Raw genomic sequence first — 14,357 nt, forward strand, 5'->3', positions numbered from 1 at the left:
TGCCTCATCTGTAAAACTGGAGCCAGAGCTGGACTAAAGGTTCAGATGTCTTGGGGTTGGCAGCTGCAGGCTCTTTGCAGGAGTCGCTGGGAGAACCCTCCACTCTGGCCCCTGAGGAGAAGTCATCCACTGACAGCAAGTGAAGCTCTGACGCGGACTTGGACCCTCCCCCATCTCCCCTGGCTCTGCCACTGGCACATGTCAGAGACCCCACCGGTGTCCTTCCCCTTGTCGGTAGAATCTGTTCCCCCATCCCTGTCTGCTGCTGCGGTTGACAGAGGCAGGCAGGGCTGAGTTTGGGAGTTGTAAGGCAGAGGTGGTGAGGCCCTGAGCCTGCTTAAGGTCACACAGCAAGAGCCCAGGCGGCCACAGCTCAGCCGAGTCTCCAGCCCCTCCCCCACAGCACACAGGCCTCAGCCTCCAGCAGCTTGGGGCTTCCTCCACTCCACATCCTCAGCTGTGGGCAGAAGGGAAGCAGAAAGCAGCAGAAGCCTCTCCGAGGAACACACCTCAGAAGAGCAGATGTCCCAGGTGGGATTGCTTGGAGGCCCGGGCTGGGAGGCAGGCCTGAAAGCTGATCTCCGAGAGGGCGTGGCCCCAGCATGCGGGCAAATAAAAACCCGGAGCGTCGGCACAGCTGGAGACCAGCAGGAGGCACAGGAGACTGGAAAGCCACTTAGTTCCTGGGTCTTGGAAGTGGTGAGCTGGCTGAGGCTGGAGGGGCTCAGGGAGGGCCTGGGACTCAGGTGAGGGTTCTGCAGGCCAAGACGGGGCAGCGGAGGGCAGAGGGCGGCAGATGTGTGTGCTCCAGGCGGTGGGGAACATCCAGGGAACAGTCACCTGGGGGGGGCTGACACCAGTCACAGCGAGACAGCCGCCCCCTCAACACCAGCCAGAGACCCTCAGCACACACACAGCACCCAAGGCAGATACAGGGCAAAGAGCCCCATTCACAGGCAGGCTCGCCCCAGTCCAAAAGACCACCCAGCCCTGCCTTTCACCTGGAGGCGTGTGCCCATCCAGAGACATCCATCTGCCCACTGTTGCAGATGCCCATGGCGTCCTCCCACACCCTGCTCCTCTGTCTGCTGGTCCTGGTGCTCACGGGAGGCTGGGGTCGACGGGTGGCCTTCCCCGGCTGCCACCTGCGCCGTGAGTAACCCCGGGAGCAGAGAGCCGGGTGGGAGCGAGCACTGGTGCCCCGACGAGGAGCAGGCAGCACCCCCAGGGGCCCACACTCAGGTGCCGGGAGCTGGGGGAGCCCCATCTAGCCCCGCCTGTCTCCTTCCAGCCTTCAACGTGACGGTGCGAAGTGACCGCCAGGGCACCTGCCAGGGCTCCCACATGGCACAGGCCTGTGTGGGCCACTGCGAGTCCAGCGCCTTCCCGTCCCGCTACTCTGTGCTGGTGGCCAGTGGCTATCGGCACAACGTCACCTCCGCCTCTCAGTGCTGTACCATCAGCGGCTTGAAGAAGGTGAGGAGGCCCCGCTCAGGGCGGCTGGGCTCAGGTTGGGGAGACGGAGGAGACTGCTGGATCACAGACCCCCCTCTCCCACAGGTGAAGGTGCGGCTGCAGTGCGGGGGGGACCGGAAGGAGGAGCTGGAAATCTTCACAGCCAGGGCCTGCCAGTGTGACATGTGTCGCCTCGCGCGCTACTAACCCCTCTCCCCCAACATCAGTGCGGTCTGGGGGTCCAACCCTGAGTTCCAGCCCTGCAGGGGACTCGCTGCAGGGCTCCTTAAGTGAGGGATCCGGATCCGCCAGGTCTGACCCGCTGAGATTTGAGGGTCACCTGGGAAGAGAGGAGTCCCTGCCTCTGCCCGACCGCCTAGCCAGCCTCCTCGGTCACGTCCCCCTGTCCCCCCCCTAAATAAAGCAAGCGGTTCTGGAGTTTCTCAGTTTATTAAGTCTGCCCCCAGCCAGGGGAAGGGGGCTAGACCATGGGTACTGCGACCCCCCCTTGCCCGGGACACGGGGAATCTCTTCTGCCTGTGCCCTCACCCCTCCCCCTGCCCAATAAATAAAAAGGGGACAAGGAAGGCCAGAGAGGAGGGAAGGAGGGTGCCCCAGGCCCAGGCCAGCATCTGTGTTGGGGTGAGCTGGGGAGAATAAATAGACCATGGATCCCATGGTGGGGTGAGGAAGGACCTCGCGCTGGCACGAGGTGGGGCGGGCAAGGGGCAGAGTCCCCTCACCCTAAGGCCGGGAGCAGGGGTGGGAACCGCCTGCAGTCTGGAGCCCAGCCCTGCAGGACGGGACAGACCCCCGCTGGCAGCTTCCTGGCCCGGCTGGCCCTGTTCAAGTCCTGCCGCGAGGGCCTGCGAGTTCGGTTGCCAGGACCTCCAGCTCCTCTCCTCTCCCCCCGCGCAAGCCGCCCGCGCTGGCCAGGCAGGGAGCCCTGCGACCCACCCTGGCAAGGCCCCTGGGCGGGAGAGGGGAGGGAGGGACTGACAGTTCCGGGTTAGCGCCTCCCTTTTGGGGGGTCCCTAGCTCTGACCCCCACTGGCAGCCACCTGGGGTGTAAGCCGTTGGACGGGGGCCTCCTTGGGCCCCTGGGTCCCCTGTAACCGGCGCAGCCGCAGCTCCTCCAGGCCCTGCCACAGCTCCTGTCTCTCCTGGGCCTTCTGCTGCTCCCTGGAGAGAGGGGGTGGGGCAGCTCCCGACTGGCCTGCCCTCGGACCCACCCACAGTCCAGCCCCCCCCCCCTACCCCCCACCTGCAGCGGGGCAGCCAGAGAACGGAGTTAAGGAACCTCGGGCCTAGGGAGAGGCAGGAGAGCCCTCCTGGCACGCGGGCATGGCACGAGACCAGCCTGCACCGGGGCCCACCGAAGGGCTGGAAGCCCCTGGAAAGGAAGCTCCAGAGAGGAGAATAGAATAGCCCTCGGGACAGGGCGGAGGAGGGAGCGGTGGCCGCAGGGGCAGCACCCAAGGGCAGACTTCCTCCTCCGCCTGGGCGCTTCAGGCTGTGGGCTCAGGCTGGTTGCTCCCCTCCCTGCACGCCCGGCCGCAGCACTCACTGCTGCTTTTCCAGCTTATAGGAGGCCGTGAGCTCGTCGAACAGCTTCCCGTTCATCTCCATGAAGGTCTTGAGCACGTTGTAGATCAGAGACACGATGGTTCTTGGCGGCGAGGGAGGGGTGGGGGTAAGAGCAACTTGAGCCTCTCCACCCTCAGCCTCCCCCGGCCCCGGGGGCTTGCTGCAGCCCTTTCACCGCCCTCAGGTCTGAGTAACCCCAGGTCTAGACCAGGGCTGGGGTAAGGCCGGGGCACTCACTGATTCCAGTGCTCCTTGGAGACCTGGTAGAGGGTCCCAAACACAGCAGGCAGCACAGTGTGGCAGTTGTCCTCAATGAGGCTCAGGATATACTCGTTGTTCCAGAAATACAGAGCCCGCTCTGCAACCTGGGGCGGTGAAGGGGCAGTGAGCGGCGCGAGGCTTCCCTGACGTCCCCTGGCGCCGTCCCCAAGCCCGCCACATTCCCCGCCTCAGGCTGGTCTGACCCCAGCGAAGCCACGGGAGGAGAAAAGCACTGGATTTGGAGCCGGGTGCTCAGGGGTGAATCCCGGCTCCCCCTCACACTGGCCGCACCACCTGGAGGGAGGCCGTGGGCCTCCAGCCGGTTTTCTCATCTGTCCACTGGGAGTAATACCATCTGCCTCCATGGACAGTATTAGGCAGACTCACGGGGTGAGGGCCGCTGGGGGAGGCTCTGACACCCCAACAGAAAGGCTGCACAGGCTCGCAGAACAGGCTGCCGGGCTGCGGGCTGGCCCTGAGGTGGCATTGAGTGGAGGCTAAAGCCCAAAGGGGAATCACAACGACGACCGTGCCCCTGGCGTTTGGCAGATGCCCACTGTGGTCTGTGCTACCAGCTCCTCGGCCCTGGTCACCGCCCTGAGCTCGCTGTGGCCCATGTCACAGACGAGGAAGCTAACCAGACCTGAGTGGTGACACAGCTGCCCAGGGCCCCTGGGCCAGTGGGAAGCAGGGCCGAGGCTTGACCGCAGGCCCCCTGACCTAAGGCCAGGGTCTCCCCCTTTCAGACCCGCTAGGGTCTGGAGGAGAAACTACAGGATGCTTTAGGTCAGCCAGCACAGTCTCCCTGTCCACAGTGGCCCCCACCCAAACCCCCATACCTGGAAGTGGGGGCTGGACACACATCGAGCCACCTGCTTGAACAGGGGCTCCTGGATCTTCACGAATTGGGAGGGCTCGATGACATCAAGAATCTCTTCCATCTCCCCCAGAAACATCACCTGGGGGTAGGAACACGGGCAGCAACTCCCATCTCCCCCAGCACACCTCCCAGCCTGGCAGCTGTGCCCTCCTGCCTCCCCGGGGAGGCAAAGCCCGTCCCCATACCTCCTTCTGGGTGCAGGTTTTGGGCCAGTATTTGAGCAGCCCCCGGATCACCTGTGGGAGGCAAGGCAGAAAGCAGTCAGACCCGTAGGGGAGGGGGCGGCCTCCCCCCAGCGGGACTCACGTGCTCCGTCAGGGTGGCGTCCTTCTCAAGGAACTGCACCACGCAGTACGCCAGCTGCAGGGGCGGCAGGGAAAGCGGACAGGTCAGACGGGACGGGCTGCCAGCAAGCTAGACCCTAGACCCGTGTGTCTTACAAAAGGCTCCATAGGGAGCTTTGTATCACCAGCCTCGGGCGGCAGGAGAGTTTAAGCCTGGGCAGGGGCAGAGCGGATGTCTGAGCTCAGCTCTCAAGGGGCAGTGGGATTTTCTAAAGCAGACGGGATGGGGTTAGTGTGACTTTGTGGCTGGAGCCCAGGGGGGCAGGCTGACCCTGCAGGCGCAGGCGATGTCCTGACTGCCGGGGCTGGGCCTCACCTGGGCGTGAAAGACTGAGAGAGACTTGACGGAGTGCAGGGGGATCAGCACCCGCACCAGGAACTGCTTGTGCTCTGTCTTCAGGGGCAGCGCAAAGCCGTTGATGATGCTGAGCAGGGGGCAGGAGAGAGGGGGGTGGTGCTCAGATGAGCCGGCCAGGGTCCCTCCCCCAATGCCCCCCCACCCCCCCAAGCCCCCCCTCCCCTGCCGTGCTGCCCTGCCGCTGCAGACCGAGGCCCAGCATCACCTTCCCAAGATCTCCAGCAGCTCCGCCACGCCGTTGAAGTGCTCCAGCTCATAGATGAAGCTGCGAGAGGCAGAGAAGGGGGGACGCGGGGGCCTCAGAGACCCCTCCTGGCCATCCTGCCCACCTCCCCACCCTGCACCCTAATCCAACTCTCTGCCAACCCCGGGGCCGCAGGGGCCGCTTCGCAGTAGCTCAAACCAGGCCCCTGTGGATCCTCGGACACACCCTGAGCCCCAGCTCAAGCCTCTTCCACGAGATACTCCCCGCTCCTCTCCTCCCCCAGATCCTCACCCTCCTGTCCTTCACGCTCCGTGCCAGTCATGCCAGCCAACACTAGGGCATCTACTCCGTGCCAGGTAGTTCTCAAAGCTGCCCTGCCCAGTGGGTCTTTGCTCCATTATACAGAGGAAGAAATCAATCGAGCCTCTGTGGTTCAATGAAACTTGCCCAAAGCTCCTAAGCGGGGTGCTCAGGGGCCCCCGCTCCAGAGGGGAGGGATCGCGCACCTATTTTGCAGTTGATGGCAGTAACAGCTGATGTTTCCCATGGTCTCTAGGTCCGCACGACTCCCACTCCCAGTTTTGAGAAACTGAGGAGCACTTAAGTGATTTGCCCAAGTTTCACCCAAACATTTGAACCACTCAGACACAGCCCATCAACCTCCAGAGCCAGTCTCCGGCCCCTGGTGCCCAGGGGTGAGAGCACACTTGCAAAAAAGAGAAAGGTGAGGCCTTAGAGCCCAGGCACCCCGCTGCCTGACCTCGTCCCTGAAAGACACTTGTCCCTCAGCCTCTATTTCCTCATCTGTGAAATGAAGACAAGTACTTCGTCCTGCTGACCTCACGCGCTTTGTGTAGTCACCCCTATGGAATATATTCCCCAGAAAGAACTCAGTGAGCCAGACTTCGCAGGGCCCCCCAGCCTGGCCTCTGCCCGTCTCTTCCTGTCTCCCCAGGTCCCGGCAGGAGATGGGGCACCCACCGGAGGAAGATGTGGCTGCACTGCTTGCGGATGTAGGCCCGGAGCCCCAGGAACTTGCCGTAGACCCGGTGCAGGATGGTCTTGAGGTATTCCCGTTCCCGGGGGTCCTCGCTATCGAAGAGCTCCAGGAGCTGTGGACAGGGACAGAGGTCAGGGATCAAGTAAGAGGCCGAGCCCAGGTTGCTTGGGTCCCAACCCTTCTCCCCTCAGAGAGCTCCTGCCCCTGCCTCCGCCCTGGCCTGGGCTCCCCCACTTCACCATCAGGACAAACTTTTGATCCACATATCTCTTGGCCACAGAGGGCTGGAAGTCAGGGCTCTCCAGGAAACGCAGGAAAAACTCATAGACCAGCTGAGACAGGGACAGACAAGAAGGTGAGTTCAGTCACGGCCTCCCCCTGCCCCCTGCCCGATGGCCCTGGAAGACTCCCCCCAACACACACCCCTGCTCACAGCCCTTGCACCTGCAGGTGTGGCCAGGAAGGCTCGAGGTTGGGCTCATCCTCTTCTGGGTCAAATTCAGGGCTGTCGCTGGGCGGGAGGGTCCGGAAGATATTCACTGAGATCTGAGGGGCGGTGCCAGGGGCTTGAATCAAGAAGCGCCTCAAAGGCAGAAGCAGGGGGTCCCTGAGCCAAAGTTCTAACAGGCCTCAGGCCTGTGCCCCAGCAGAGCTCTCCTGGGCAACTGTCACAGAGGCCCTGGAGCAGGGACTGGGGACCCAGCGTGGGCCACACCACCCTGTCCTCTGTCGGGTTCAGTCCCATGGGGAAAACAAGACGGGAAGCCGTGGGTCTAGGGGCCATGCCCACTTGGGCACTGAGACAGGCATCCTAGAAGAGGCAGCGCCTGAGCCAGGCCTGAGGTAAGGGGTGTGGAGGTGCACCCCAGTCCCAGGGAACACAAGGACAGTGCGGGGTGAGCAGGCCCAGAAGGCACTGAGTGGCCCGTGCTGCCCGGGCGGCCTGGGCAGCGGGCTTGCCAGAGAGGGAAGATGTGGACCTCGGGGCCCAGCCAAGGAACACGGAGCTGACTCTGTGCTGGGACCTGCAGGCCGGTCAGCAGGGCTCCCAGGCTCCCCAAGTCCTCCCCCAGAAGCTGGGAGGCAGGTGCTCACCATGCGGATGATGTCAGGATAGACAGGCTCGATGAGCACCCCCCGGGTGCTCCCCACACACTCCACCAGCTCGTTGAGCGCTGCCCGCTTCACCTCTTTCCCCTTCAGGTCCGCCACACAGTCCAGGAAGTCAAACATAACCCCGCACTGGGCCAGCTTCCGGCTCAGCAGCTCGTGCAGCTCCGAAGCTGGCACATCTGGGGGAAGCAGGGGATGAGCCCTGGCAGAGTGGACCCTCCCGACTCTTGCACCGCCCCTCTCGCCTTGCAGGGAGCAGCCCCCTCCCGTCCCTCCTCCTGCCCTGCGCAGGAAAGGAGCCTCTTCCTCCTGACCAGAGGCCAGCACCACGCCTGGCTGCAGAGCGTGGCAGACCCCACCGGCGGGGCTCTCCGCAGGTGCCCGGACAGCCACCCTCACAGGTGGCACTCTGTTCTAAGTGCCATGGGGAGGGGGTTGAGGGGACAGCATCTCTTGGGTACCCTCAGGTTCCACCAGAGGTGGGGTGTGAGGCTACGTGATGACCACGGGGAGCCACGCTGAGCACCTGCTCCAGGACCCCGGCTGCAGCTAGGCTGCCAGTGGCCTCCTGGAACTCAGGCTTGGGCCCCACCCTTGGCCCCCGTCTGCCCCCCAGGATGGCGCCAGCTCCAGATGCCCCACCTCCAAGGATGACAAGCCAGTCAGGCCATGCGTCAGCAGAGAGGGCTGGAGGGTGGGGGTCAGTTCCCGGCCATCTGAACTCCCTGTGAGGGCAGCTGCCAGCTGCCTCTCACTGCCTCCCCGGCTGCCCACTAGGACCCAAGTGCCCTGGCAGCCGCAGGCTCACCTTTCAGCAGGGGCAGCGGAGTGAGCTCTTGCTGGTTGCTCTGATAGCGAAACTGAGAGGAGCTGTGGGACCGCCGGGGCCGCGCCCTGCGGAGGGAGCGGCGGGAGAAGCCGTCCACCTTGTCAGGTGGGGGCACAGGCGACAGCCCCGGGGATGAGGGGCTGGTGGGGGTGCTCGCAGGGGGCAGCTTCGTCTCCATGGTGGCCAGGTGGCAGGTCAAGCCTTCAGAGCCCCTGGGGCCCCCTCTGGGCCTGGAGGACACTGAGTGAGGATGGGTTAACTAACTTGGGCCCATCCTGAGAGGTGGGGGGGGCACAACCACAGTCCTGAGCCCCCCCAGGGCCTCTGGCAACTGCCCAGTCCTGGGGGGGCAGGCAGAGCAGAGAGGAGGTAGCTCAGGTCTCAGGTCGTTCCGGGGTTCCGAAAGAGTCCAGTAGGGTTCCTGCCCTGGTTCTTTTGAAAACCAGTCAGAGCAGAGAGATCAGCAAGAAAGAGAGGGGAGAGAGCGCCTGTCACTTCTTCCAGGAAAGGCAGGGGCGGGCTTCTTTCCTCCTGCCTTGCCCAGGCCCCCAAGAGCGGTGCAGCCCCCTCCCACAACAGACACGACCCTCCCTGCTGCCAGGCTCCCAAACCACCTCTCTGAACAGGCCTATGCCCCTCACAACAGCACCCACCTAGAATGGGGGTCCCCACTCTCATCCCGGCCTCTGACAGAATAGAGTCCCTTTCTGCTCCACTGACCGGAGAGTCTTCCCGCTATATGGGGCCCTATCCCCAGGCTCCCCCTTCAGAGGACCCTGCACCCTCCCCCAACTCAGCTCCTCCACTCGCCCCCCCCAACCTTTTCTGTCCCCAGGAGCAGAGGACACTCACTTCTCAGATGCCCAGACTTTGGACCCCGACCCCCAGAGGCTGCCCGCGGGGAGGGGGGCAGCTGCTCAGGGCTCCCGCGCAGCCGGTTCGCCGGGGGCGCTGGCGCTGGGCGGCGGCGCTCCTGGGTTCTCGCTCGGGCTCCGGGTGGGGGGGCCGGGCATGCCCCCCGCTCGGCCCCGGGTCAGGCGCGGGGTCCCGGCGGGCTCTCGGCCGGCCCCGGCGGCGCGCGGACCTCTGCCCAAGTCGTGGCCCCGACCCGACGCGGCGCGGCGCCCCGGGCGCCCCGGCTCCGCGCGCACCGGCACCCGCCGCCCAGCTGCTCAGGATGACATCAAGTCACCTCCCCCCGCCCGCCCGCACCTCCCCGCGGGCTGGGGGGCGGGGGCTGCGTCAGGCGCTCCCGGGGCGGCTGGGAGATGTAGTTCCCGCGGCGCTTAAAGGGGGCCGCCCGCCGGAGGGGCCACCTGCGGGCGCCCGGGCCGGAAGCTGCCCCGGGGGGGCCGGGGCCGGGGCCGGGGCCGGCGGCGGGGGCGGGGGGCGGGGAGCGGGGGCCGCGGGGCGGGGGGCGCCAGGGTCGGGAGGGAGGCCGCGCCGGGAGAGGGGGCACCGCGGGCGGCCCCAGGGAGCTGCGGGGATGCCAGGGCACGGGCGGGAAAGAGGACCAGCCCTACGCCAAGCCCCCACACTTGGCCTGCTCCATCCGTGCCCCTGGCACCGACCCCCAGGAGGCCCCGCCCTCCCTCACCCCAGAACGGCCAGACGTTCAGAACCCGGTGGAAACCGGCTCCCCACTGGTTAATAGTCTGCGGTGACCCAGGGCCTGCTGGGAGGGGTGTGGCGCCCCAAAGGCCACTGGGAAATGTAGTCCGTTCTCAGGCCTGCAGTCCCCCTCCCGTCCTTTGCTGTCTATGGTGACATCATGGTCTGGGCTTTAAAGGGCCAGCCTTGGAGTGGCAGAGCGTGAGTGCAGGAGGTGCTCCCTGGCATTGCCACCCCACCCCGGGCAAGCTGGCCTCCCAGCCCCTTGGCCCTAAGATGTGCTAGTGGGGTCTCTTGTTCAAAACTGTGCTGTTGCAGGGAATCCAAGGCACCAGAGGGATGCCAAGAGTTTGGTAAAAGTTCCCTCCCACATTCCTGGGTCCCCTTCCTAAGACCCTCCCTGGGCCTCCATCCTAGGACCCTAGACCCCAGCACTCTTTATCCCCCTAAGCCCTATATTCCTCCACCCAGAAGTTTCGGCTGGATGAACAACCGGCCCATGTGAGCAGCAGCAGTGAGTACTGAGACCAGACAATGAGGTCAGGGAGGGAGTTGAGGCTGGGGCCTACTTTGGGCTTTGAAATCAGTGCTTCAGTGGGCCCACCTGGCCATCTTCCCCGCTGCAGAGGGAGTACAGCCCACCTGCTGGAGCAACACAAAGCAAAAGCCCTGGTGTAGCCAGGCTGGGACCCCAGAATCTATACCACTGAGAGCTGGCCAGCAGCCCTCTTGCTCAGAAATCTTCATCAGGCTTTGTCCATCTGGCCCTTGACACCTTCCTCTGTCCAAGGAACATCCATATTCTCGTTGCTCACCTCCCAGGCTCAGAAAGTGAAATCTCTCCCACATCCCTGAAAAGAGCAAGCTCGGGAGGGCTGGCCCAGAGAGCTTTATACAGCCAGGTGAGGCCCCCGAGGCACAGAGAGAACTGCTTTGCCCAACATCACAGCACCTATCCCAAAAAGCTGGGACCAGGGGGCAGTCCCCCATCTCCCACTTAGGAGGGTCCCCATCCCAGGCTTCCAGGATAGCGCCCTGGGTTCCATGGGCCCCAAGGCCAAGCTGGCTGTGGAGTCGGTGCTTTGTACAAAGATAGTGCTCAGTTGAGAACTGAAGGGCGGAGGACAAGCATGACAAGTTCTGTACCAAGTGGCATTTGAACTCGGTCTCAAAACAGACTGTCACCTGCTGTTGCAGTCTTGAAAATTCTTTTCTTTTTAAAATCATGTTTGTTGAGATATTTTCACATACTATGGAAATTCACCCACGTAGGTATGGCTGGTTAATGACCATAGAGTTTTGGTTTTGCAAGATTAAACATTTCTGGACATGGGGGCATAAGAATGTTAACATACTTAATGCTACTGAATTTGCCCTTTAAGAATAGTCTAGATGGCAAATTTCATGGAACAAAATGCAAAATCTAGACCCTCAGGACCAAGTCAAATGCCATTGCCCCAGGCTGCCTTCCATGATTCCTCCACATCACCCTGATTCCACTGAAGAGATCCCCAGAAGGGTTTTGGGATGGGACACTCCAGAAGGAGAATCTCCGCTACAAACCCACCCCAGACCTGCTGCACATTGGCTGAGTTCCCATCTAATCTTGCGGGAAGGTTCCAAGGAGCCCACCCCTAGGAAAAGCCTGTCCCTTCCCTTTTTCTCTCTGGGGAGGAACCCTGGTCCCAGTCTTCCCTAGGTCCCCACAGTTTTCCAAGACCCAGATGTTCAGTAAAAGCTTGCCACTGCAGTGACCATGGATGTAGGTTGCCGGACCTAAAATAGGGCCTAGAATTCCACCCCAGAAATACATCTAAGAGGTCCTCAATACCACCTTCCCCGCCAAAAGAAGACCACCGCTTTACCCTGCCAATATTTGTTATTCTCTTGCCTGGTGGCCACCTAGGATGTGTATGTCTTTGAATTTAGCTTGCCTTTTTTTTTTTTTTTAAAGATTATTTATTTATTTATTTACTTTAAATTTATTTATACAAGCACTGGGTAAGGTCAGAAGCGTGGGAGGGTAAGAGAATTCACCAGAGCCAGAGCGGGGAGCAGAGCAGGTGGAAGGACCGAAGTACACTGCTGAGGAGAGCAGCGGGCGGAGAGGTCTGCACGCCATGCGGTACCCTCCTCTGGTGGCCGGGGAGCAGCCGGGGATTGAACCGGCGCTGCAGAGGCTGCGGGCATCTTCGCAACCCAGCGTTCAACTGCTGTGCCACCAGGGAGGCCCGCTTTTTTTTTTTTTTTTTTTAAGATTTATTTATTTATACAAGAACCAGGGGACAGGCCAGATGCGCGGGAGCGTGAGAGGATTCACCAGAGACAGAGTGGGGAACAGAACAGGCAGACTGACGAAATACACTGCTGAGGGGAGCAGCGGGCAAGACAGGAGAGGTGTGCTGCGCCATGTGGGTTGCTCCCTGCCCAGCCGGGGATTGAACTTGTGCTGCAGAAGCTGCATATTACTTCATAGTGTGGCGCTTAACCCCTTGCACCACCAGGGAGCCCCTGAATTTAGCTTTCTGTGGAGGTCAAGGTACATTGTCTGGGGACAGCAGTGGGAAGGGCAGTGGGAAGGGCCTTTGTGCCCCTCTGAATCCTCTGTTCTTTTGCTGTGGTGCAGACACAGGGGACGGGCTCAGGAATGACTCAGAGATGCCAACTCTTAACACACAGTGTTAACATACAGTGGCTCCCAGTCATGTTACAGTGAGAGACAGAGAACAGCCTCCCTGGGGGGAAGCAATAACCCCAGAGGGGGGACCTGAGTATTGGAATGGTCCTGTGTTCCCAACCTTTGTGCTTGTGTTCCCACTGCAGGGGAATGACCTCCTCCTAGACTGGGCAAAGGGACACCTTTCTCAAGAGTTTAGAACATGCTTTTCTCTGCCCACTGCCTTTGGGAGAAGGAATGCTTGTTCATCTACTTGCTCTGCAGGCACCTAGCCACAGGCTCAGTCTTCCTCTCCCATAAATACGGATATTAATAGTGCCTTCCTTACGAGCACATGGCAAAGAGCAGATAAACACTTGATGCATATACAGTGACAAACCAGAGCCCAGGACTCAATTCATAGCATCTGTTACTTTTATTATCATTAATTTAATAATGACTTGGTGAACACAAAGCTGCCGGTGGCCTGTCGTGGGGCACAAGCAGATAGATCTCTTGATTCACTCTGTAAGCATTTTCTTTTTCTTTTTTTAGGATTTATTTATTTATGCATACAAGAACTGGGGTACAGGCCAGAGATGTGGGGGGGGTGTGTGTGAGAGGATTCACAAGAGACAGAGTGGGGAGCAGAACAGGCAGACTGACTGAAATCCACTGCTGAGGGGAGCATTGGGCAAGATAGGAGAGGTCTGCTGCACCATGTGGGTAGCTCCCTGTCCAGCCAGGGAATTGAACTCGTGCTGCAGAGGCTGTGGACAGCTTCATAGTGTTGTGCTAAACCCCTTTCACCACCAGGGAGACCCTCCATAAGCGTTTTCTGAGGGGTGTACAGATTAGCTTGCCTCCTGGAATGGGGGCTGTCCAAAAGTTTCCCATATTCTCTTGGGGGATGTTCCTGTATTCCAGTAAAGAGCTCTGCCACCTACAGACCCAACCCCAGGATCCAGAGTTAAAACAGGCTCAGAGGAGTAGACACAGCTGCTTGGACGCCAGAGCCTTGCCCCTCGGGCCAGGGAAGTTGCCTTTGTTTCAGGCTGACTTTCTGCTTTCCTTTGCAATCCAGCGGATCTCCCCTAGTATGGCTAAAATAGGGTTATCCCTAGCTGTGGTTATCCCTTGATGAAGCTTATTAGGCGGGGCTTGACAACTTTTTCTGCAAGGGCCTGTTAGGGGGAAAGGATGTCCTGAGCTAATCCCATACAGGCTTTGTGGACCCCACCCCCACTCCAGACTAAAGCCATCAGGACATTGGGAAAGACAAATCCCATCACCACCAAAGGGAGGGTGGATGGGACCTGAGGGTGGAGTTAAGCAGCCAGGTTGGGTATAAAAACCAAACACGTGGGCCTTGGGGGGCTCGCGATCACTGCTCGCCTCCCTGCCTCACGTCTCCTGGCTTGAGGCCACCTCTCAGGGTGCCATTTTGGGATTCCTGATTGGCGGATCAGGTAGGACTCATTTAAAACTTTGTCTCCCACTTTTCTCCCTGAGCTGTACATTTCCTCCTTTCCCCTTCCCTTGTAAATAAACCTTTATTAACCTTTCGCGCGTGCCTGCAGTAGAGCATTGATAAGTCCTTTTAAGCGCGCGGGTGAGGACCCACAGTCAGGCACCCCGTTTTGTATCGGGGTTGCTCTACAACGGGCTGACTGTTTTAAGCCTTGCAGCCCTCTCTCAAGGGCAGCTCTGCTGCTGTGGCCAAAGCAGCCCTAAAGCTCCAAGCAGAGAACTTCATTGGTGCGCACTGAAATGTGATTTCCTAGGATTTTCATGGGTCGTGAAATCTTACTCTTCTTTTTATTTTCTTCCCAACTATTAAAAAAATGAGAGCCATTCTTACTATACAAATACAAGAGATCCTGGACTGAGGATGTTATAATTCATTATTGATTTCAGAATTAGTGATACGAGGGCCTCCCCGGTGGCGCAGCGGTTGAGCGCTGGGTTGAGAAGCTGCCCACAGCCTCTGCAGCGCCGGTTCGATCCCCGGCTGCTCCCCGGCCACCGGAGGAGGGTCCCACATGGCGCGCAGACCTC

At 60.9% G+C, this 14,357-nt stretch overlaps 2 protein-coding genes across 2 annotated transcripts; one reads left to right on the top strand and one right to left on the bottom strand.

The window, feature by feature from the left end:
- The first annotated feature begins 312 nt into the window (after window positions 1-312).
- On the top strand, window positions 313-1,888 carry GPHA2 (glycoprotein hormone subunit alpha 2). The gene is made up of 4 exons (XM_037518275.1): window positions 313-699; window positions 1,050-1,152; window positions 1,292-1,476; window positions 1,561-1,888. Exons 1-4 carry the CDS (start codon window positions 523-525, stop codon window positions 1,660-1,662), a joined length of 567 nt encoding a protein of 188 aa, XP_037374172.1. The 5' UTR covers window positions 313-522; the 3' UTR covers window positions 1,663-1,888.
- PPP2R5B (protein phosphatase 2 regulatory subunit B'beta) lies at window positions 1,860-8,971 on the bottom strand. The gene is made up of 14 exons (XM_037517625.2): window positions 8,885-8,971; window positions 8,012-8,464; window positions 7,186-7,382; window positions 6,535-6,636; window positions 6,330-6,422; window positions 6,072-6,202; window positions 5,091-5,150; window positions 4,844-4,952; window positions 4,490-4,543; window positions 4,369-4,419; window positions 4,143-4,262; window positions 3,280-3,407; window positions 3,023-3,124; window positions 1,860-2,637 (listed from the first exon to the last, which is right to left on the bottom strand). Exons 2-14 carry the CDS (start codon window positions 8,208-8,210, stop codon window positions 2,490-2,492), a joined length of 1,494 nt encoding a protein of 497 aa, XP_037373522.1. The 5' UTR covers window positions 8,211-8,464; window positions 8,885-8,971; the 3' UTR covers window positions 1,860-2,489.
- Between the last annotated feature and the right edge of the window lie 5,386 nt (window positions 8,972-14,357).

This window comes from Talpa occidentalis, unplaced genomic scaffold (assembly GCF_014898055.3).
Source record: "Talpa occidentalis isolate TD23 unplaced genomic scaffold, MPIMG_talOcc4v2.1 talOcc4.17, whole genome shotgun sequence".
NCBI classification, from domain to species: Eukaryota; Metazoa; Chordata; class Mammalia; order Eulipotyphla; family Talpidae; genus Talpa; species Talpa occidentalis.